Source organism: Spodoptera frugiperda, chromosome 8 (assembly GCF_023101765.2).
Source record: "Spodoptera frugiperda isolate SF20-4 chromosome 8, AGI-APGP_CSIRO_Sfru_2.0, whole genome shotgun sequence".
NCBI lineage: Eukaryota > Metazoa > Arthropoda > Insecta > Lepidoptera > Noctuidae > Spodoptera > Spodoptera frugiperda.
The window spans coordinates 4,715,350-4,740,123 of record NC_064219.1 but is presented as its reverse complement, the minus strand read 5'-3'; the positions used below and the strand labels follow the sequence as shown (position 1 = coordinate 4,740,123).

The 24,774-nt window shown below is 36.7% G+C and overlaps 1 protein-coding gene across 2 annotated transcripts in view; it reads left to right on the top strand.

Moving 5' to 3' along the window:
- LOC118275291 (protein pellino) overlaps positions 1-24,774 on the top strand; it is a 48,311-nt gene that overhangs the window by 19,887 nt on the left and 3,650 nt on the right. For both annotated transcript variants that reach the window (XM_035593201.2, XM_035593202.2), the window contains exons 3-8: positions 937-1,168; positions 16,111-16,305; positions 17,754-17,933; positions 18,620-18,727; positions 20,729-20,885; positions 24,266-24,446. In XM_035593201.2, coding sequence (XP_035449094.2) covers positions 937-1,168; positions 16,111-16,305; positions 17,754-17,933; positions 18,620-18,727; positions 20,729-20,885; positions 24,266-24,446 — 1,053 coding nt within the window. The remainder of the gene's footprint in view (positions 1-936; positions 1,169-16,110; positions 16,306-17,753; positions 17,934-18,619; positions 18,728-20,728; positions 20,886-24,265; positions 24,447-24,774) is intronic.

Below are 24,774 nucleotides of genomic sequence, written 5' to 3'. Positions count from 1 at the left end.
TGGGAATCCGCGAGAATAAAGTTTTTAACAAAAACGTCTTATGTCAGATAGTGTGTTACGCAGACTTATATAACACTACACAAAGGTTTGCACTTGTTCAGCTTCCCATGCTTCGAGCCGTCAACATTGTCTGATTTCTTACACTTTTATAAAAATTCTACATACCACCGTGAACTACTCGAATTCAATTACTGAAGTATGCAGCTTACTTACATTTCAAGTCGTAACAATAATTTTGACGTCATTCCTGTCTTAAATGCGATGTGAACTTGAAACTGCTACAGTCATTTGTTCTATTGGAATTCGTAAATAAACAATCGATTTGTAAATATTTATGTAAATGATGTAATTTAAAACTTACTTCCATTTTAACTTTTAAACATTTTCACTATCTAAATAAAGTCTTAGATTTATTTGGTTTGTTCTCTGTGGGAATAGAAGCCAGAGATACAAAGTACGCGTCGATTGTTCGATTTGAATTCTCACGGAAGTTTAACCTTTCCCATCGACTATTAATGCATATAATTGCTATAACTAAACTATACGTAAAACACTTATTGTTGTAATTGAGACCTGATACTGACCTCAGGAATCATTTATGAATAGAAGATAGTTTGACAAAGTTATTCCATTCAGGAATATACGTAATACGTAGTTTCTCACAGATTACATTTAAAGGTCATCGTTCCAATGTCATTGCCAAATACATCTGTTGATAATATCTGATCTTGACGACAAATGGCATTTGGTATTGCCGAAAAATCTCGTAGCTTTGGAAGTCTCAAAATAACTTCCCGAGTTGTATGTAACCCTTTCCTTTCATTTTCTTGCTAAAATTAGGTTCGGTTCAAAGTTGGTACTTTCCAATGATGAAAATAACTTACTGTAAATAATTATAATTTTCCTTCAAATATTAAGAAAGTGTTATTATTTCAGTTACAACGGATACCTCCCAGCCGGAGAGCGAGGTCGACGTCGAAGCAAATTCGTGCTGTATCGACGACCGTCTGCGAATGGTGTGAGGCGGTCCAAACACTATGTTGTCAAGACTCCCCACAGCAGCAAGGCGATCCTCGATGCCAGCCAACACTCAATATCCTACACACTCAGCCGCAGCCAAGCGGTTATCGTCGAATACACAGAAGACCCAGACACGGATATGTTCCAGGTATGTCATACAATTTTAATTTTTCAAATCCCAATATAAACCTTCGAGAAAGTCAAATTATCTCGGTCTAATGGCAGTTGCGTGTTTCGTCTCGTCTCAATTTATTCAGTGACATTCAAGAAGAATATTTTAGGGCCCGCTTAGGTGCGAGACAATCTTAAGTGAACGTTGCTGGGCAGATCCATTTGTTTTTCTAAAATGTGACAGAGTACATTTCAATTTTATTTGACCTTTGACTCTCATTAATACTCTATGGGAGGCCCGAATGATTTCACTGTTTGCTTTGATTTTAAAAGTAAAAAAAAAAACTATACCTGTCCCATACTTGAGCCACGTGACTAAAGACATAATATCAACAGGATTTGCCTTTGTCCGCTATACAATTGTGGTTTTTCCAAGTTAATCTTGAGGTAAATGGCGTACGCTTACTCAATGGGTAGTAGGTAGTAGGCTGAGAGCTACTACTACTACGCACATTTAATTGATCCGTCGAGTTTAGTACAGGCTATACATGGCCGTAAATACTTTCTCTCTAGCACCTTGGAGAATGGGCACACACCTACGTGTTCTCACACGTTTGTTATACACATTGCAACATTAAGGGAGCACTGAAATAGCTTTTGGTTTCGAAATTATATTACAAGATCCCCTCGTGTCAGCTCCTCTTATCGGGCACCAGACGATGTCTGTTTGCACTACAAAACATCAGAACAATGTGGTACACGAGCACAAACAATGAGCCTTGATATGCGATTGCTAAATGGGGACGCGTATTTCATCTACACCGGTATGGATAACACCCTCGATTCGGAAACGCTTTTAAAATTTCGCAATGCGCTAGTAGAAACACGAAGCCTTTCTATGAGAAATGCTTTGATTAAAACAAGATTTTATAAAGAAAAAAGAATTGGGTTGGTGCCAAAATAAATGCTGCGATCATGTCGTCTCAAATGGAAACGTCAACGGCCTAATGTTGTAACGTTCTGAATAATTAAATTGGGCATCGAAATTGGGCCACAAGGGTCCCACCTTTTTTAATATAAAATTATTTGCAAAGTGTCAGAGTGTTTGTTGTTATAAATCGTGTTGTTTACGATTCGCGTTCGCGTTGCGCATGAGGCAGTGTGTTTACCCGGCGGCAGCGTGTCGTGGCGTCTCATATCTAATCGGCGCATATGGGTTAGTGCCCCCCGGGAGAACAATGCGTTGGTCCCTACGAGCGTCATTGATGAGCTGAGCCCATGCAGAGCCACAATCACATTATCACACCATGTAGTAAACACTCGCCTATGATAACGTCCAGTGAAATTGATCAACAACAATAGTTTATGATAACGTTATTTGCTCACGATTTTGTGATGCGTAGATCTTGACAGCTGTCTCTATTGTAAATATCTATATTTATTTTCTCTTAACGTTATTACTAGTTAAGTAAAGGCACCGAGTAAGATTGGCCGCAGTTAAATTAAGCGTCGTTTAATAGTTTTGGCCTTTGTTTGCGGATCTTCTTGTTTTTGTACAGCTGTAACTGTTTGAAACCGTTCACCTCCACTGTAATATTAACGAGGTTGTTTGTTCCAAACCGTTGTTGTAAAACCTTAATCTGTTGGCAATTGACGCAGCCGCACTTGCTAATTTCTATGGAGCGTTGAAGTTCGTTGCCGCCGCGGTCGACGCACTGTTCCACATCCTGTTCATTTGATTGAGCGCCATTTCCATTGTTGCTACCACTTACACATTGCAAACTTGCCGTAAAATCATATCCGAACACCAAAATAAATATTTATTTTTGCTTGGAGTGACCAGTGGCATACTGCGCTCCGGAAGTGATCAAAACATTAGCATATAGCGCGTCATTGTTTACGCCTAGATACACACTAATGCTAACAGTCGTGAATGATATCCTTCATTTCGCGGGAAAAAATCCATCCATATTCAATAAGATCACAACACGAGCCTCGTAATCTTGTTCCATTACATATTTTTCTGCGCCGTATTTCATCTGGATTATTTCTTTAACAGAATTCATCGATCAAAACTTGTTTACGACTGTAAAAAATAAATTGTTAGCATTACCGACGGTTTTTGCGTCTTACTGAGTCTAGGCTTTTGTTATTATCTGCAAACTACAACGAAGTATATAAGCATTGACCGATTTCGACAAGGTCTTGGTGTCTGTTTAAATCTTGTAGATACAATCTTTTCAATTGTTTAAACAATTATTAAAACTTCTTTGATGTTTAGCATCACATAAAGGCAAGGGTATTCACAGCCACACCATTTAAAGTTATCATCACTTACAATCTCTACCGGGGTTGCTGATTATATTTAATCAGACGTTGGCCGTGTTCCATCCATGATGCTACTATAAGCTATATTTACAGTATTTTAATAGTTTGTGTGTCTCCAAGTTCGTTGGCCTGAGATCTAGGTCTCGTTAGTTTTTGTAAATATGCTAATGCTCCTTCATAATACAGTCGAGGTGAACGGTGCACGACGGCATCTTGCGATGGATTTATGTGCCACACCTCTAGAACAAACGGGTTAATGACCTAATGACACAGAACTAATGCTTCATTGTTTTTCAGCGTTAGAAAAATATGTTCTGCTAATTTTAATGTCCGTATTTTAGGTATGTTTCTCTGCAAATTACGTCTTAAGGAAAACATAACACTAAAATATGACTTTCACAGGCCGATGATATCATAAAATATTATTACAAATTCAATATTTGATACTTAAATAATACAAACACCGCCAAAACAAATATATGTAAAGTTTGTAAGTATATTTGTTTTATTTTATGATATGCAATATCCGCAAAAAAGTCTATAAAATGTGAGTCATTCATAAGTGTGTAAACCTTAAACGGAGGAATGACTTATTAAATGCTTTTTCATACATAAATAACTGCAAAACACTTAACTTCAATAAAAAACTGAATGCTTCTTTCCACAAAGTTTTGAGAACGGCTTGAATGAAATGAATACCGATAAACGAGCCAGTGATGAGTTTCCGACGTTATAAATTCAGCGTGCGATGATAAATTCATAATTTTTAACCTCTTAACGTTGGAAAATGTAATTTATTTTCATTCCATAAAGGGTGAAATATGAAGTAGCTTGTCGTTGATTTCATTTTGGAATTCGTCATCCTAAAAATTTTGGAATAGCGATTAAATTAAAAATTCCGATCCTGCTAAATGGATTGCCCGTTCCTCGCGATACTGGGCATAGTGAAAATATTTGTACAAAACCCTGTTACTGCTGATTGACATTGCTGCCGGTAGTCATAAAAATTCAGTGATGCATCATGTTTGGTGGTGCTAACGGGGTGACACGTGACGTCACAGATGACCCGATCCGCATGTCAACGAGGGTGGGGTGTGAGCTGTGACGTCAGGCCAGGGGTGGGAGTAAGAGACGGCGTGGTCGGGCCAAGGACGTCGCCGGGCCGACCGGCGCGCAACACCCGCCGCAATCGATATCGTGGCATGACAACCGCGATCTGCAATCAACTGCTGATTCTCATATCTAGATAATTGCGACTGGTACTTAACTGCCACCTTCTAGTACCCTTTACTCGCCTCACGACGTCTCGGAAACCCCAAAGTACTTATTAAATAAACCCGCATACGACGTGACACGACAGCAGCCGTCCATCACCGAACTTGTTCTGTAGTAAATACAAACATTTTAATTTTCAAGGTTATACCGGTTGCTTTACAACCAAGTCTTATTTGCATTTTAGGAGTAAATCTGACCTGTGTTGCAATTTCAGTTTCATGCGATAGTAGGGTTTCGTTGGGGATCCATTCGTTAGTTTCTAAAGTCCTCGATTCTGGTTAAATTATGTTAGTAGATGGAGATTTTATTGCGGTTCCTTCGGAAATCATGTTGTGGTTTGCCCATTTATCTAACGGTGGTTCGCCGTCTCTTTTGTGCACATATTTGCTACGTGTTCACCCCGCCCCGGTTAACTTACTTTCACTTATGTCTTATCTTCGTGTAACCTTCAAGATCACGAAGAGAACTGGTTTTAGTTCTCATGAATTTAATCTAAATTATGTCACGTAAAAATTTACTATTCTAGTACTATTGAAATAGTAAAATGCAATACAGTGAGACTATTATGGAAAGGACTGTCTTAAGTAAATGCTTTCCCAAATTGTTACTTATTATACTTAAGTAAATGTATACAAGAAGTTATCTCCTCGGATATCCGATAATTCAACAAAACCTTTATCACAGTTCAAAATAGCCCTCTGCAGAATTCCTCGCCGTTATCATCGAGAGTGCAGCCTTGGCCGCTGTCCAGAAAATATCCCGTTTATACTGGCGAAAGTATTCTTTTCGGATGACTTTTACGGCTGTAATAACATAAGTTACAATACCGTGTTGGAAACTCATTGGGTTTTTGATAATTTTGTAGTCGCACGGCAAGAACCACGTTTCCGTTTGCATGTGCAAAGAATCTAAGGTGCATTTAAATTACAAAGCAAATCAAATAACGTGGAACTGCAATTTTACGAAGGCGGGGTCATACTTATCATCGTCGGCGGCATGTTTAGTATACTGAAACTTTTTCCATTATACCTCAAGCCTAATACTGTCCTACTACTCCCAGGGAAACCGCATAACTTACTCTCTTGCAGACTAAAATTGAAGCAATACTTCACCCAGTGGAAGTTTGGAGGTTGTTTCGATATTGTTCTAAGAACAAAACTTTCTTATAACAAAGTGCTTTCCAGTCTAAGTTTCCCTTTTATCTTTTAATGAAGTGTTTCTCTCCAGAAAGCTCCAGAAACGTTCACAAAAGACTATTTATACGGTTTTAAAATGGAAACTTTTTAAATTACCGTCAAACATTGTGTAAACAGCTCGTGTTGTTTGAATAAACAATGCATGTTTTATATGAAACAGATTTAAGTAATCTGTTTGCTTTGGACGTTAGCGTGATTATAATAAGGAATAGTCACGGTATTTACACTTCGTTTGCGAAATTTCTTTTATTATTGAAACAGATGTCTTTTATTGTAGCCATTGGTTTAATGAGAGCATCATAAACTCGTTTTTATAAACCTTTACATTCATACGAATACATTAATTTGTTATTTTTGGAGAGTTCCAAGTAATTTCAACCGTGATTAGCTTAACCGTACATTAATATAAAATACCAAAAAATAACCTTTCGTATCGGATTCACAGACAATGAACTTTAATATTTGGGAGATTGTTCACCTAGATGTCTCAATGGGGTGGGTAAGGGTACCGTCGGTAGGGGGCAGCGGCGAGACGGTTCATCGGACCCTAGGATAAGTAGAAGACGCGACGCTCCACCTTCATTATCTCTCACGTCTAGACGAAAGATACTGCTCATCTGAACACACTCGTCTTGATCATATTCTTTTCTTAATTGACATCACTTAATACGGTTCAAAATCTTCATTCATTTCTATGTACGTATCTGGTATATGTTCTTCAAAATTAATAACAATAACAGTTCACTAATTTATTGCTCTGAGAAGAAAATATGTACAACAAACTCGGCCGTAATCTTGATCTTGTCTTATTATCACTATTCCTTCCTTTATTAGCACGGTTCAGTGAATAGTTTCTATATTATCACCGTCTTCTAGGTCACTAGACAGACGCTGGAAAAAAGAAACACCGCTCTATTGTCTTTGCCGTAAACATTAAGACTGATTAATGTAGAATGCAGATACATGATTCACCTAGAATGTATACTTCACTGATTTTGTTTCGTTCAATACTCAATAGGCATGATGACGGGGTATGAAAAGTAAAAATCTATTTAGAACGTCAATAAGGTAATAAAAGAAATATTAGACACGTAGTTTTTTATTTTGTTCTATAGGAAAACAATACTTGGATAAAATGAATCAAAGTTTAGGAATGGTGGTTTACTACGTCATTTCTAAGTATAAAACACACGTAAAATTGACAAAATTGACGTCACACGCGATATTTCGAATTGATAAATCGCCAAAAGAATATATTTCCTTAGAAAATAAAAAATACCTATTTAATGTTTTAAAATAGTATACCAGACGGACGTTAAAATAAAAATTAGTCATCTTCCCTATTGCATTAGTATTATTAATGTATAAAACAACATCACACTTCTTATCCAACATTTAAATACCGTTATGGAATGCCCAAAAAACTACACGGAAAGTTCATAATGTTAATGATATGGTATTGCAAAGTTCAAATTGTTTTTACTTTAAAGTTTACAAGCCAATGCCAGTTTCGTGGACCGCATAATCGATATTTTTATCTCGATACATCTATAATTTGATACTCATTTGCATAAGCGTCATTTTAAAACAATTTCTTGTTTAAAATGACGTTTATGCAAAATGTCGAATTAATAAAAAAACAATAGGGAATTCTGATGACGGTAATTTAGTAAAGGACGATATAGCGTGAAAAACGGAACAACCCATAGTCCATAATTCATTCCCCACACGAAGACTATTATAAGAGTGCCGTTAGGTTTGTGCATTTGACCTCCTTGTGGGTCGACTGTAAAACGGTTTGACACTTGAATCGACTTCCCTAATAGGCGTCACTTGTAGTTTATTAATGCACATATCAACTTGCATAAAAATATCGTCTACCTAATATCGGTGGATCAGTAGATCCATTAAACATTTCTTACACTTTCTATTGACCTCATGTAGTGTAGACTTTATTGATTAAGTTGTGAATCATTAAGCAGACAATAGACAAAATATTGAATATGTTTAAGTACAATAGACACGTAGAGCCTAAATATTGTAACATAATAACTTTGTGTAGTCATTTTGGAACATAGGATTTTTGTTGTCTATAATAGGTAGCACTAATGTCATCGACATTTAATGTTTGAACACATAAAAGCCTAGAACCGTCCCGAAGTTTTGTGGAGCATTTGAAGTTCATTTACTTTGACTTTTTCTTAGTATTCATTTCAATCTAGGACAGTGCTTGATTTATTATTTACCGTGTAATTCATTTTCATTTGCTGTATTCAGTCTTTAAATCGAAGATGGCTTTAAAATAATTCAATAAGATTCGTGGTAAATTATACGATTTAGTTAATTCATTGGAATGTTTAAGCTTATAGCCCAACATACGAAAGCGTTGCAAATGTCAGGCCGATAATTAATTGGGCGACAAATCGTTTTCATTTCACTAAAAGCAAAACATAACAAGAGCACACCAAAGTTTAAATGCAATCAAAGCACTTTCACACTTGAAACGCGGTGCTGGGTTCGACAATGGGGCCATTTAGTACCATGGAGACGCCAAATTGGGTCATCTTCCAACGCTTCCTTACGCTGCAAACCATCAGGCAATTTCATTTTTTTTTAAGATCGCAAGTAAAGGACTTGGATATGATTGTACTTAGCGCCGGCCATCTTGGAAATAGCCTTTGTTCGTAGGACAATGGCGCCGAGAATTGGGATGGTCTGTCGTGAACATGTGCGAATGTGTGGACAATAAACATTCAGCCACTCATTACAAATCATTGTGAGGATAATTTTATTTTGTAAAGGACGTTTGTTTTGTAGGTATTGTACTCACAGGTTTTTCTACTAAATATTGTGTTCGGTAATTTACGTACTGACCCTCGTACCTTAAGGCCAAGTGGTGGAAGACAATGCTGGGATCGCGACGGTATCTAATGTCCTACAACGAGACGTAAATTACACATACTTAGGAGATAATGTGTGCGCCATGCGTATTACCAAATAATCATGTCAAAGTAATTTTGACTAGGCTACCTACCTTGTATTCAGCATTACAACAATACCACAGACTTTTCTAGCATTTTTATAGAAGAATTGTGAATAAAATCAAATGTCACACATAAAGTAAAGTCAGAAAATAACAGATTTTTACCCTGGATTGTACAGGTGCCTCGAAACTTATTCAATTCGATAATATTCAGATATTCAAGTAAACGCACGCCAGCCGTATTGGAATCCCCCAACGCCATTCCATCGGGAAAATACTGAATACATTTTATTATATTTTTTTTGATATTTTAGGTTCAATGATTCCTGTTTCCCGTCATTGTTATAATTAGTCAGGAAGGTAAATTTAACTCATAGGTACTCATTGAACTACTAATATTTTCAGTTACCTATAGGTAAAACCTTAAACCACAAAATATGGTGTCCGGGGAAAATTAATTTTATTTTATCTCCTGAATAAGATTACGCAGCCTTTATTTTTGATTTAATAAAAATCAGGATTACCCAATAATTATTTAAACTGTCTGACTGTTTTTCTTCGTAAATGTTATGAAGTGTGACTTAAAGAATCACCTTTTCCTAAATACGTAAGCATTTATAAAATACCAGTTTCAGATGTTGAAAGATTTAACTCCATGATTCAGCATTTCGCTTGGGTTTTTGGTAATGCGTCATTGTAGAAGACCCAAAAATGTTATCTGGTTTTAATTAGGGAAATTGAACGTTCACACTGTCGTGTGTAACGTATTCCCCTAATGTCGTGCGGGGTAACTAACATGCTATGTAATTATAAATAATTTATGCAAGAGTTATTGAATTTATTTTAAATGGCCAATAAATTACTTCATCATGAATCTCACGTAATTATAATTAAAAACTTACTTTTATATTAGTATGCACTTGTATTTTAACGAGGTAAAATAGTTTTACAGTAAGGATCAGATAACACTAGAGAGGCGAACAAAATTCCACTTCGAAATCCAGTTACGTTAAAACCAAATACAGTTATTTTGCAAACGCTTCGTTAACTAGAATTTAATTAGAAAATAATTCAAGGTGCTTCTGCTGAAAGTACCGATCATTGTGTAAACAAAATTAATATAATTAATGCTCTACTACGAGCGTGGCTTGCGAAACAACAATGCAACTCGTGCAACTAGAACGAAGGATGTCCCATTTCGCGCCATTCGCGTGGGCCGACCTCATTGTGCGCCGGAATTCGTCCAATATCTATCTGTACCTGGCATTGTACCACACTAGCTTCTTGCTTGACCAATGCTGGTGCAATTTCTCAGAAGTTTCCAGAATGTAACTTCTGTAAGAAACTTCTAACTGCTAAGACAAATTCGGAAGGCATGGCAGTTTGACTAACATATTTCCTTACATAATAAACCTTTTCCTCTTAAGAATCTCAAGTGGTCAATTACAAACAGATTCGGTAACTTTTTCTGTATTTGGTTAAAATAAAAATGTTGATTGATGATATCTACGTCACAAAAGAATTTATGATTCAGATATTCCGTTTCTCTTACGTCAAATCATTTAAGGAATCTGATCTGAGTTCTAATTCCTTCCCGGATACGTCATGGTTAGTTTCACCATACGATCTGAACGAACAAGTTGTTTGACAAGCTAACACACAATACCCCGAGGCACACACTGCACTTTGCCTAGCTACTTGATTATCGGTTGTTTGATGGTGAATGTTCCATGCCAGTGCAGCATAATGTCTGTGTAGGCAGTATTCAATTGACATTAGCCTTACAGGTTCAAAATTGAACGGAACTTCGCAGTTTCGTAATGTATGTGAAATTATGTAGGTTTAACTTTGTGTCAAGGATGGCAATGTGGTCGCTACGTGACGTTTTCCGATGATACATTGTATGTACTTACATATTTCTCGTCGACTAACCAGAATTAGGCTTGTTTTTGTATATTTTTTATTCGATCAGCAAAAAGAAGTGATTAATAAGAAATCACGCAAATAGAATTCTATGAAAACCGTGTGCGGTTGAGGTCAGCTAAACATTTATTTTCGAATATTTGTTGGTCAATCAAACGACACAATTGTCGTAATGGACATGACACGCTAAAAGAGCCAGATGGCCACCTATTCTCATGATTCTACACAACAAATTCGACATCTTTCACATTTTACGTCAATCACTTTCGACCTTTTCAAAAAGCCTTCCGTTCATACGTCCTCCATTGGAGGAAGCTGTCTATTGACAGTTGACAGTCAGCCAGCGGCATATCGCGAACAACGGGAACCCCGCACAATTTCCTTTATTCACGTTTTCATAAGCTATTTAATATTAATATACGAAACGTGAAATGTAAACCGAATCTGTAAGGTATAAAGCTTAAAATAGCTTGGAGCTCAATTCCTGAAAATCCAGGTTGGCCAATGTATTCGAATATCGACATAGCAAGATGAACTGAGCAGAACACGTGCCGTAACATGTTTGTGACATGCAAGGAACTACGTGATAGATACAAACAAGCTTTATATTGGCTGTGTTGAACATAATGTAGTTGCGAAACTATACTCAAAGTGTTAACTTAGACTACACGTTCAGTGTTTGTAAATGCAAACTTCATATACGTTAAGTAATTGGACGTATAAAAGCACAAACAGGCTACTGTGCTTATAACAGCCGATAAAATCTGGATCATACAGGGGCTATAATAGTTCGTTCCTTTTTGGCACGAATCTAATTATGCAGATTGGATTAGAATAAGCCAAATTATCTAGGTTCATTGTTCAGATAATGTGATTTAATTATGTATACTGAATGTTTTGGAGATAGCGGCGTGTAGCAGCCTCCATCTTCGCCTACGTCCCGCCTACGACCGATCGAATGCTCTGTTCGAACGCTGTCAAGCCAGGGATCCACTTGATATATTTCGTACTCAATTACGCATTTGTTTTCGTTGCTGTACGTAATTACTTTACAAATAAACGTTATTGGAAAAAGCTTTCGGAAAATTAATGATGGGTAATTCAATGTCCAATCGCAAGATGAATTGAATATTTCTGAAATTGCCAGACATTGAAAAGGTAATACCGTTTCCGAATCATTTGCAGCGGTAATAAATTAATGGGAATTCTTTCAAAGCGTTGAATTGTACGAGCATAATCTGCACCATAACTTTGTTGAACGGCGCTTCAACAAGCATTGGCATCCCTTCGTAAGTCAAAACTATGTGCCGATCGTAACATATGAATGGATACTACACGGTAGACCGAGTATCCGTTACGGGGAAAAAACTTCTGCAATTTCTCAAAACTGTTGTTATACGAGAACAAAATAGACGCCTCAGAAAACTGGTGGAATGTACGGTTTCTTCATTATTTACCGAAAAATTATAGTGAATTTTGTACGAACAATGGCTTTAATGGTGTTTGTTCTGTACCTGAGTTTTTGTCCCCACTTTGAGTGCCGAGTGCCGAATAACAGGAAGCAGATGAATGTACGGGCGTCGGGCAGGTAAATGGCGCCAACCGACGACTGCCAGTACTTTCTACAGAACGAGGGTATTTTCGAGAATTGTGCAATTGTTTTGGTTCAGGACATTCATAACGTTTTTATGAATTTAGGCTGTTTCATTTCACTTTTAATATAGTAAAATTTCTGCTTATAATGATCTTGTTTTTCTATTTAGAATGTATCACTTTTTGAAGGCGGTTATTTGAAAATTTCCACCACAAAAACAATGTCTATTTCAATGATAATGGCAGTCAAATGGCATTCACCGTGCGCGTGATATCCACTTCCCTGTTTCAAATTAGTTTATAAAGTAAGCGAAGCGTGGTGATAACGCCAGTATCGAATTTATGTAAAGGAAATTACCTCCGAGTGGAGGCTTCATTGCTTGCCGGCTTGAAGAACAACCCCCGGTATTAACCGCTCACACCTGCGGTCGCTATGAATTTGTTTAAAGGGGGAATTTTATTTCCCCTTACATGGCTTCATTATTGAAAACGGTAAATTCAATTGTTTACGAGGAGAAACCGGCTCCACATTGACAAAATTTAGTTTAATATTCAATTTCAATACGCTTTTCACATAAACTATGACTGAAATTGGACGAAAATAACACTGGAGGCAATATCTAGTAGAAGGAAATCGAATTTCCTTTGGAAGCAATCTTAAGGATGCAGCACGTGCCAGACTCTAGCACAATGGACCTTATAGGACTAAACGATTCAAATAAGTCTTTCTTACGAGCTTCTATAGAACCACGTAGAATTTTAATTCGACAGTCACGTCTAGTCTAGACTACCTTTCGGAAAGAATAATGAAAAAATAAATATGTCAAATCATTTAAAAAAGTATGTTTCTAATGAAACTCGCTTAGTTGTGGTTTTCTTACGTAGGTAGTTGCGTCTAACTTTTCAGACTGTGGTCAGCTAGTATCAGTTACTGGTGGCCACTGCATTACCTTACTGATAGCAGACACCAATATGGCAGCCTGACTTCTAATATTACAGCTGATTCTGTTAAATAATACACAAGTACCTGTAAATGGATATCTACTGTTTTCGTTGTAGTTCTGCCGAATCGTAGCATAACACTTCGGAAGACGGAATAGCTGATTATAAGGTAGTTTAATGTGCATTGTTTATAGTGTTAACGGAATTTACATAACACGGTTCCGACAGTAAGCCTTGACCGTATTCGACCTTCGTTTATTCAGGAACAATGTTCTTTTTGCTTCATATTGAACGATAGATAGTCTTTTTATCATCTGTCACCAATCTGTTTTCAATGTTAACAGATGAGTTTAAAATAGCGTTTGGAATGGCAATAAAAATATTAGAAATAGTACGTAGTTAGGTACGCAATCACAAACATGCGGACTATACACATTCGAAGCACGACCTATACCCGTGTGTGATACGGCTCTTATCTCTTTGCTCAAGATGTAATTATCGATTGTTTTGGTTAATATTTAACCGTGGTCAGATTAGATTAGTCTTGGTGTTAAACCACAGACGCACTAGACGCAACTCGCAGTATATAACGGGATGGGTAACCGGATGGCGTGTAATCTCCACCATCTTCATTCTCTCGTCACGCCCGCTGATCCAATTCTGTGGTTTACACGAAAAAATATTCAACGTTACTCAATTGAAACCTAGACGCAGCTGTCGCTGTGCAATAGGGTTCGTGCCATTCCGATTGAATTTAGACACGATAAAACTGAAGTAATGATGTTTTAGCCAATAGCAGTTCGCATAGCAACTCAACCGATTGTATTACGTGGAGCAGATTCATGCAACTGCAAACTTCGAATTCATTTTGGGAAAGTGACTTAAAGAATGTTTGTCAGTATGTCTTGTTGTTGGAAAGCTTAGAATCGATACTAACTAGCATATAACCGATTCTTAAGAACCAGACAATTACTATACTTAAGGATTTCCATTTCCTATTCAGCCTTGAATTAAAGGCCATCGGATCGATTGTCATAAAGTTAATTTCACAAGTGCATAATGCAGGGCCTCGTGTACTCGTAATATATGCGGCGTCGGCCTGTGCCGCGGCGGGCTCGTGACGCAAATGCCTCGTCGCTTGCCTCAAGTTACCCAACAGCGGCAATGCGGCGTCGATCACGCTAATCTGCATTCTTATGCTAGAGTACGATATACCAGCTACAATATTGCAAACATTACCATTTAACGCAACAAATACCGATGTTGACGGATCAGTACCCATTGTCTTCACGCCGCGGACAGATCGAACATGATGTGCGTGATCACGCGTGTGAACCTACCCGATCAATTTGTAATTTAGATTATTACACTTCAACGCTTATCTTCAGCGATTTGTTCGTAACCAAGTACGTAATCTAATGGTTGCCACGGTTCAAATACATATTTCCATCAAAATCGTTATGCCCGTTAACTCCTAAAGTTATTATAAGTTAATTGAACTCCATCTTACGTAACATGGAGAGAAATTGAATTTCCAATTTCTCGTAATTGGGAATTAACAGGTTGCTTCGAGAACGATCCGTGCAAACAAGCATTAATTGAGGATCACTTGAATGTTTTCAGTTCTGAAAGTAACATAATAAACACGTTACACATGTAAAATACTTTAAAATGTGTAAATACAATGCTTGGAGGTGGTACAAAAATAAAATGATGCTGACGTCCCATTTGGCTCATGAAATAAGGCGCATGATTGCCAAACGATAAATAGGACGACGACGTTGACGAAATTGTTAAATATTTTCAAGATAAAAACGTCAAATTGGAGACCGCTTTCCGAAAATAACCACAATCTTATACTTTATAAAACTAAAATCTACTCAGAGTTACCATCAATTAGTGGAAATGTTTTGGAGAGGAAATTCTAATTGGCAAATTTTAGATGGGTGCGGGTAATCTCTGTTGCGAATCGTTTATAGCTAACAAAATAATTTTATATGAAATATTAATTCTTATATTACTTCCTTTGGCCTCTGATGCACTTTGAGGTTTTAAGGAGCATTTGCTAGGAGGTTCGCGAATTCTCCTCGGTATTACCAATCAGAGCGCTGCACCCACTCTTTGGAACGGCTGACGTAACGCAGCCTTCACACTTCTCTGATACTGATGCCTGAGCTGAGGATACTCGTTAATCACCGTTCAGTTCAATAAAAAACCTTTTGTCACGTCCAATTTCTTCACCCGACTTTTTTCATTAAGAAATCAAGACTCGAGTAATTGGGTTTCGATGTCTGCCAATCGTTGTTGCTAAGTAATTAATTTTGAAGGATAATCTAGATTAAATATTTTGGTTATAAAAAATATTGTTTATTAAACATGAGCTCATTATAGAGTTATCGTTCATAAAAAACTGCCTACATGCGTTGCGGAAATTCCAAATCTTTATCACTTCAACTTTATTTTATTTTGCACTATCTTTTTTGATAGCTCGGTATTTCCAAGTGCTATTTTGCATGTCGTTTCGATTGACGTATTTCTTACTGACCGTATCGTTTGGTATACAGTGCCATTAACTTGTTCAGGAGTATAAAATTGCGTCTATCACAGACTTGCATTGCTAATTAGTAGACATCTTCCTAGAAATGCAACGCTTGTGAACAGTTAGTTCATTAACATACAAATTGTAACACCATTATTTATATTTGCCATTTATTTCAACTGTTGTTTGTTTGTCCCCAGATCGGTAGATCATCGGAATCCCCGATAGACTTCGTGGTGATGGACACAGTGGCTGGCGATAAAAGTGGCGATACAAAAGTGCTGCAGAGTACAATATCACGGTTCGCTTGCCGCATCATAGCAGACCGTAACGACGTCAACAACTGCCGCATATACGCAGCCGGTTTTGACTCCTCCAGAAATATATTTTTAGGGGTAAGTGACCCGCAGTTTTACCGTAAAACGTGTTGGACGCAAATTGTTTTGTACAAAATTCCAAAATATCCTTTAATCCTTGTTTGCCGCCGTGTCTGGCTGTTTGCGATAAACTCAAAAACTGCTAAACATTTTTTGTGCAGATTTCACCAGTAACAATCTGGTGGTTCTTAGGTTAAGCATGAAAATGCTATCACAGATAAATGTCTGAAATATAGTTCTTGAATGGTTGTTGATTCTACAGAACAGGACCGATTTTATTTCTTGTAAATATCGTCGATTGTTATGAAGCTCTTTTTATTTTATTTCAACGTAGGTGGACATGAGATATCTAACATGTCTTGTAGACATTTCGATATGATAAGGGTGGACACATACAAAGGATGTTTTGTAACTTGAGTAAGACACAAACAAGTCTGGTACCTTACTCAGCCTTCATGTTCCAAGTCTTTATAAACCTTATACAGTTATCCATTATACAGTTGTAACGTCTCCTCGCCTCTGACGTCACCAAGCCGGCCGTGACGTACTAGCTCCACGTAAATGAACGACTAATGTCCATAATTTAGTCGCCATTTACTCGAGATGAGCCCCCACTTAGATTCAGCGATCTTTTAATGTTAGCCATTCACGAGTTTTTGAAGCAATTTTGCACTTTATTCGCATTCCCTGTCAGTTGCGAATGGAATTTTAAGACGAAAATCATTCAAATTTTTGGTATTTCTACACAAATCTACGTGGGTAGTGAGTGACGGTATTTTTCTTAAACCCATTTGAAATTCGTATGAGGTAAACAATAGTTTGTATTAATTTACTGTTAGGTGGGGTTGTACTATTTATAGGAAACTAGGAAAACGGCAGCTGCGTAATACCCACGCCTTAATATTGATCTGTGATCATTAATATTGTACGGTGGAAGTGCGTAGATCTGATATCTTAAAGCCGATAGGCTCTTTAATCAATAACTGCCCATCTCACGCCACTTTTTCATTGATGAGCCTTATCAGTTTGCTCTTTTAAGAGGCTCTTTTAATTTTATTAGCTTTTCAATTAATATTAAGGGCTTTTAGTTTGGGTAACTTACTTCACCTCTTGTCTGTCGGTATATGAGACACAATAGAAAACACACTGTGTCTTGCGTAGATCTGCGTTCTGACATACAACGGGTTAAGCTACACTTATGATTGGATTGATTTTTCAACACTGCTCTTTCCGAACAGGATAGAGAGCGTCGAGAGTGTGGTTAAATATCAGATGCTAAAATAGGTAATAAAGCGGTTATATATTATCAATGCCCGCGTCGCGACTAAAGGGACCCATATATTGGCGACATGGTAACAACTTCAGGAAATGACGAATGTGGACTACTTATTAGTCATTCCACATATATTTAGATAGTAATTGTACTATCCTTAAACGAAATATCAATGAATCATTAAAATTTCCAGGAAAAAGCGACAAAATGGACAGAGAATCACGAAATAGATGGACTTACGACGAATGGTGTGTTGATCATGCATCCACGTGGTGACTTCTGTGGTGGTAGCGCCACCTGTGGGCCGTGGCGCGAGACTTCCGTCGGGGGCGCCGTGTTCTCGCTCAGGGAGAGCCGCTCTGCACAACAGAAGGTAACAGAATGACCAGATATTAAAAAAAAAGATCATAAAAAATATCCGGTGTTCAAAATATTAACATCTGGTTTCTTTTTTCATATCAGTGCAATAGGGTCATTCTTTTTGGACATGTGGTTAGTTCCCTGACGCCTCTGTTACTAATGACGTCATCGTTTAGTATGCTGGGACCGCTAGGTTTTCAATCCACAGTCTAAAACAGGTGTTCAAAATCAGTCACCTGAGTCATAAACAGCACACCTGTTGTTACAATAAGGGTCAATTTATTTTTGCTGATGTGTACAGTTTTTGAGTCTACCGGTGATAAAGTATGATACACTATTTAGTATGCTAAACTTCTGAAAAATCAAATATTATATGCATATCATCTAATAAAGATGCGTACCTTACCTGGTAATCGTTATAACCCAATCTAATTTCTGACCCAACTTCACAAAAAGTATAGAGCAGATGTTTAATCGCGTGCCCATAGGGATACTCAAAGGAATGCACCTCAAACTCAATTAAATTAGAAACCTTTCAATTTTCAACCAGACACCTATAAAAAATTCCAAGAATCCGTTTGGAATTTAAAACACGCGTGAGAAACACACTTGGGATATATTATCTTATTTCTGTAACGTTTTTACTTGCCGATATTTATTCTGTGGACGTGACCATAAACTTAAGTTTGTTTTTTAAAGGGCCTGCCCTGTCAAGCCGAGACAAATGTCCTTAGAGACGGGACGATGATAGACTTATGTGGCGCTACATTACTATGGAGGAGCGCTGAAGGACTTAAAAACTCACCGGTAAGTTTTTGACTGAAGAATATTATAATTTATTTATTTTCCTATAATCAATTGTATAGAGTCACATACTTATTAAACACTTAATAGAGACTGGTGTCTGCGATAGGTAATACCTGTGATACAGATTACCAGGCCATCCTCTGGGGGCATAATGACTCGAAAACTCCTAACAAAAACACATAATTAATATAAATCGTAAGAAAATAACAGAAATCTCGAAACAACAATAATTATTTAACTATATTATAACCATTCATTAACAATATTATAAATGTGAAAGTTTGCTTGTTTGAGTGTTTGTCTGTTAATCACGATGAAATTACTGAACGGATTTTAATGAAATTTGGTACACAGACGCGATGATCTGACTCGGGTACTTTTTATCGCACGAGAACGCGAGCGAAGTCGCTGACAGAAGCTAGTTGCTTGTAAATTAATCCAACTTATTCGACAATATATTAAATACACTTAACTGCGATAAAATGGCTTAAAATATAAGATTATATAATTTTGTTTTGTTTTGCAACTATTTTTAGTTTTTTATGCAAGTATATCAATTCGTCGTTGTATAATATGATAATTTCTGCTACTTCTATGCGTAATATTTTAATTAATTACATAACAACAGGTGTTTCCGATATTTTTATAAATAATTCAGCATTTTAGTTTAGTTGTTTTAAATTAACACATTTATATTATTTTTGCACAAACACTTTTCTTGTATTAATAAGTTATTTTGTGTGATGTAATTTTGGAAACCATGTACTACCTACCATCTGATAATTTCTTATCAATGATTAAAAACTTAACAGATACTCAATTCGCAGGATTATTAGTAATGATTCCATATTTCGTGACGTAGACAATGCTTTTACCTAGTACTATATTACTATGTGTCATTATCTCTAATCAATGATATACTTTGACTCAATGATAGTTTGATATGATCGCTATAGTCAATAATATGTTGTCGATGATAAAATACGCGTTGGATATACCTAATGACTAAGAATAATATCTTGAGAATTCCCAAATTATTCAGTCGTACGTACATGGTATCTGATGACGAAACGCGATGATTCAATGATACAATTTGTGTCAATTCATTGACTGTTTATTTTGATAATGGACATGAAAGTTTAATTCTGAATCAGAGGGTGAATTACTTATAAGCCACTTATAGTTTTCTGGTAATTGAGGAGTTGAGGATTTAAGGACCTAAGGACTGTCTCCGCTGTCTCCTTGCTCGACTGATCGCCGGTACAACTGCTAAGCTTTCCTGATGGGTATAACCTGGGTGTCTTCAAAGGCCGAGTGAATAGGTTGCTTATGGACAGACGTGCTCAATCGTAGGCCGCATCATCACTTACCATCAGGCGAGATAGCGGCCAAACGTCGGCCCATTTAACATAAAAAAAGCAGGGGTGACAGGTTCACTTATAAAGAGAATTTTCGAAAAATACATAAAATACGCTAGTATTTTTCCTGAACTCGCCATAGGAAAAAAGACAAACGAGGCAATAAATTAAATAAATATTTTAAATTTTGCCAAATACCTATACCAAGTAAAATTGTTTTATTTTTAGGAAAACCTGTGGCAGGTTCTCGTTTTCCTTATAAATATATTATTTACGTCATAATTTGCTATTTTCTACAAATACATTTATTTATGACGTCCGCTAGTGACATTTAGAAACAGTGTAGATTCCTGTTGTTATTAATAAATTACGTCAAATCGGTCGGAAGTTTGTGTTTTTATTGTGTCATAGATTGCTCGATGATCTTCTCTATAGGAATCTACATTTCGTAACGAGTAGATAACAAATGTCATTAGACCTTAAAACGGGATATTTACCATGTTTTACGGGATATTACTAGTGACCATGTCAGTTTAAAAAAAGAGCAGACAACATCACAAAATTGTACCAAAAGACCATCAAATTTACAATAGAAATATTCAATATAAGTCTTTAATTAATATTACTTTTGTACCTTTCTCAGACAAAACGCGATCTCGAAGCATTAGTGGACGAGCTGAACGCGGGCCGACCGCAGTGTCCCGTGGGACTGAACACGCTCGTCATACCGCGCAAGCTGTCCTCTGCACACCAGGACCTCAACCAGCCCTACGTGTACCTCAACTGTGGACATGTACAAGGTAAGCTAAGAACAAGCTATTAACTGCTGTTATACTGCTTGGTTGGCGTGGTGACTTGGCAATAGACTCTCGAGCAATGTATAGCGGACTCGCAGAACAACTCTGTGTGATTCATAAATTGTTGGTTCGGGTCTGGGTGTCATGTATATGGGAACTTGTACGTTTGTAAACGTACTTACGACATGGGAGAAAATCCTAGTGTGGGTCTTTTAAAAAAAGAAATAGAAAGTAAAGGTGCGTAGTGAAGATAGAGTCGAAAACATTTGTTTCCACCACACATTTGTTACTCTTCCACTGGGTGACGTAAGAGGCGACAGAGGGAATATACAGTATGTCTGAGATCAGGCAGCAAAGCTTTTTGATAAACCTTCTTCCTTTAAAATTACATCTTGAACTCGCCTGACAAGTGTTGCGATTATGGCAAACGTCTCTTGTAGATGAGGCCTTTAGTCCACGTGTAGATTTTCACGGACTGTTAAATTATATTTCTCTTTTTTGCTCAGTTGGTCACTTCTGTATTTAGACTTACAGGGAAGGAAAGTTGTTGGGTCAAAGTCCCGAGCAAAATATCGATGTCAAAAACCCCATTTAAAATTTGTTTTGTTTCCATTCTTGCTTATCTATAATCCCCGTTTAATGATATCGACATGAATCGATATCAAAACTGGACACAATAGAGATTGTTCAGACAATAGATAATTACTGTAGGCGTAGTACATTAGATGTATTATTACTTGTCCCTATTAAGTCTTCTACGTCGTTATAAAGAATGAGACAAAGTTCCATACGATATCGTTTTGTAATGATAAACGAGGAAGAAATTGCGGAGAACTATAATACAATCTTTATATGGACTTCAAAACAGCGCGTTGGTTTATCCGCTTGCCATACGTGGAAATTATAGCGAAATCCCTCTTTTGCACAGTTGTGACCATATACGTACATACATAGTCTTCTTTTTTTTGAGGTCGGAAAACCATCTCCCCGCTTTGGGTGAGACTCTTGCTTTGGGACGATATCACAGTAATACCTTAAGTTGTCCGCAGCTCCGGATCCATATAGTCCAGCGGTTGACTTTCACGGGTTGTTGATAATAATCATGTTTAGTATTTCTTTGCTTTGGGAACACGTTAAGTCGTTGGATCCAGTAATTAAGGTCAATAATCGGGCAATGGTTCTGCCTGTCCGGCTAAGTAACTCGTTAAACATTATAGGCCTGGTTGACCTGGCTCTACAGTTTTCTGTAAGCAATCAAAGCCTTAACAATATGTATGTAAAGTGAGGAGACTGGAGTGAATAACATGCAGTCAAATACGGTTAAAACCCAAAGTAAGACTTGTTGCGGAAAGTCCAGGAAAAAATTATGTGTAATTAATTTCAACTAAATTAATTCAAATATAGATATCAAATGCAGTTTCTCAGAAGTAGTGTATGTAATGTACATAATATTATTTACATTAGGTTTCAATTTAAATGTAGGTACTACGCGGTGTTATTGTATTGTGTGTGAATAAAACAAATAAATTAATAGCAAATTTAAATAAAACAAGATAAAAAGATAAGGTAAAAACATATTGTTTTTGTGACTCGCATATTATTAGGGAAAATGTAATGTTTTTTGTCAATAAGTTGACACTGATAACCTAGTTTTACTGACATTATTTTACGTGAACATGCGTGAAGAGAGTGATGAATGTAGATTAAGCGAAAGAGGTACACTAGAATCGTGTTTTTTTAACTTGGTTCTACACCATGATACCGCCTAACAATTTGTAGCAGGCAGTTACGCAGCTACTGCGCCAACTGTTCAGTTTAAATTTGGCGTTCTATTCTGCCTACACCATTATAATGTAGGCTAAGTGTGAAGATATTTTGTTATGACCATGTGTTTAAGGAGCTACTCGTAATTAGTTGAACAACTGGGTATTTAACGACATTAGGAAAACCCATTTGTAATTTGTATTACCCAACGGATTATCGTGCAACACTAAAATAGCTATATTTCAAAGAAATACCATAAAGTTATGGTTTTCCAAGCTAATTTTTGGACATGACCAAACCACGGTGAGCGTCGCGGTTGGTAATCCAAATAAAAATAAAATTAAACAAATGACGTGTTACTGACGTTAGTCAGATCCTTTTTGTTGTGATATAATGAACAAGGTAATTGGGAGTTAAAGCGGCAGGCACGAGTTTTTTTTCTCTTATATTTGTTGTTTAGTTTGGTTGGTTCATTCAAGCCAACCAATTAGAGCACCGAACGCGCTCTCGTTTCGATTTCGTTAAACGTAAAGCAAACTCGTACTAAGGGCTAAGGGTACTGATGGATGAATCATCCGATTGAGATCAATTCACGCCACCCATGGAGACCTACAACATCAGAAATTGCGTTACCAGCCTTTGGTGATAACTTTTTTTTTTTTAAATCGTTTATTCACATATTAATACATACATATAAAAATCGCGAAACTGTGAGTCAGTTAACTCTTACCCTCTCGTCTTACCTAAGGCGGGAGAAGTCATTGAATGATTTTCCTCCCTAAAAAAAAAAAAAATAGCCTTTGGTGATTTGAAGATCGGTTCCGATATATTTTTTTGAGTATTGATAGTAATATGCGTTTCGTTTTATATTAACATACTTTATACTTTTTACCTTTACAAAATATTGTCTATTAAAATTGTAACACCGAGATACCGCAGATACGTAGGAAGAGAAAAGGAAATACCGCATCGTCATCAAAACAATAATAAACATTATCTAACATATAAACGTATTAACACAATATTCTAATTTGATAAGCAACATTTGAAGTAGTGAATTATCACTTTATTTAGCACAAAGCACTTGAAACTTTATGTACAAAGTAATTACTTTCATTTTCTATTGCCACGTGGCCACGTGTAATGTGATGTAACGTCTGTATATAATGTATACAGCATTTACATAAACTAATTGTTTTGGATAACAATCACTATAGAATTGTGTGCATTATTATTTTGCAGTATGCAATGTTATATTGTAATGTGGTGTTAAACAAATAATGGGACTGTGTACTTATCATTCAGCTATAGAATAGATTAGATTTACTTTAAAATGTTTTTTTACTCGAATTATTCTTATTATCAAATTTTCTATACTATTGATAAAGGAGTTGACCTTGAAAGGAAAGTACCTATCACCCAAATCAGCTCATACCCTATCTCTATACCAAATTTCATCAAAACCCGTTCAGTAGTTTCAGTGTGATTGACGGACAGACATCCAAAGAAAAAAACTTTCAAATTAATATTAGTGTGATATGGGGAGCATCTACATCTACATATTACATAAAGGCTAATTTGATCTTATTAATTTATAATGTTTTTTTTTTATCGTACAGGCGAACATTCGTGGGGTGCAGAAGGCAGTGAGTCGGGATCTCGACGTTGCCCCATGTGTCTGACAGCTGGCTCTGTAGTACGCGTCTGTATGGGCATCGAACCCGCATTCTACGTGGACGCCGGCCCGCCCACCTACGCATTCAACCCCTGCGGACACATGGCCTCCGAGAGGACCGTCAAGTTAGTATACCTACAAATAACATACATTCAAACCAAAATGAAACTTTTAAAATGAACTTTTGAACACTGGCTATAAATTGGATTACAATAAACATAATATATTGTCAGTCAACATATTCAGCAAATACAAAAGATTTTCGACTTATTACAATAAATGTTGAAAATTTATGAAAACCAGCTTCGTGTAGCTTGATAAGCTAGCTGCCAGTTGTACAGTCAGCTGAGATAGCTAGGTTGTACGTGATTAATTTTCATTTCATTTAATAGTGCGTAGATCAGCTTATCGTACTTTTTTACTTTGTCATTATATCATGTCATACTTTGTACG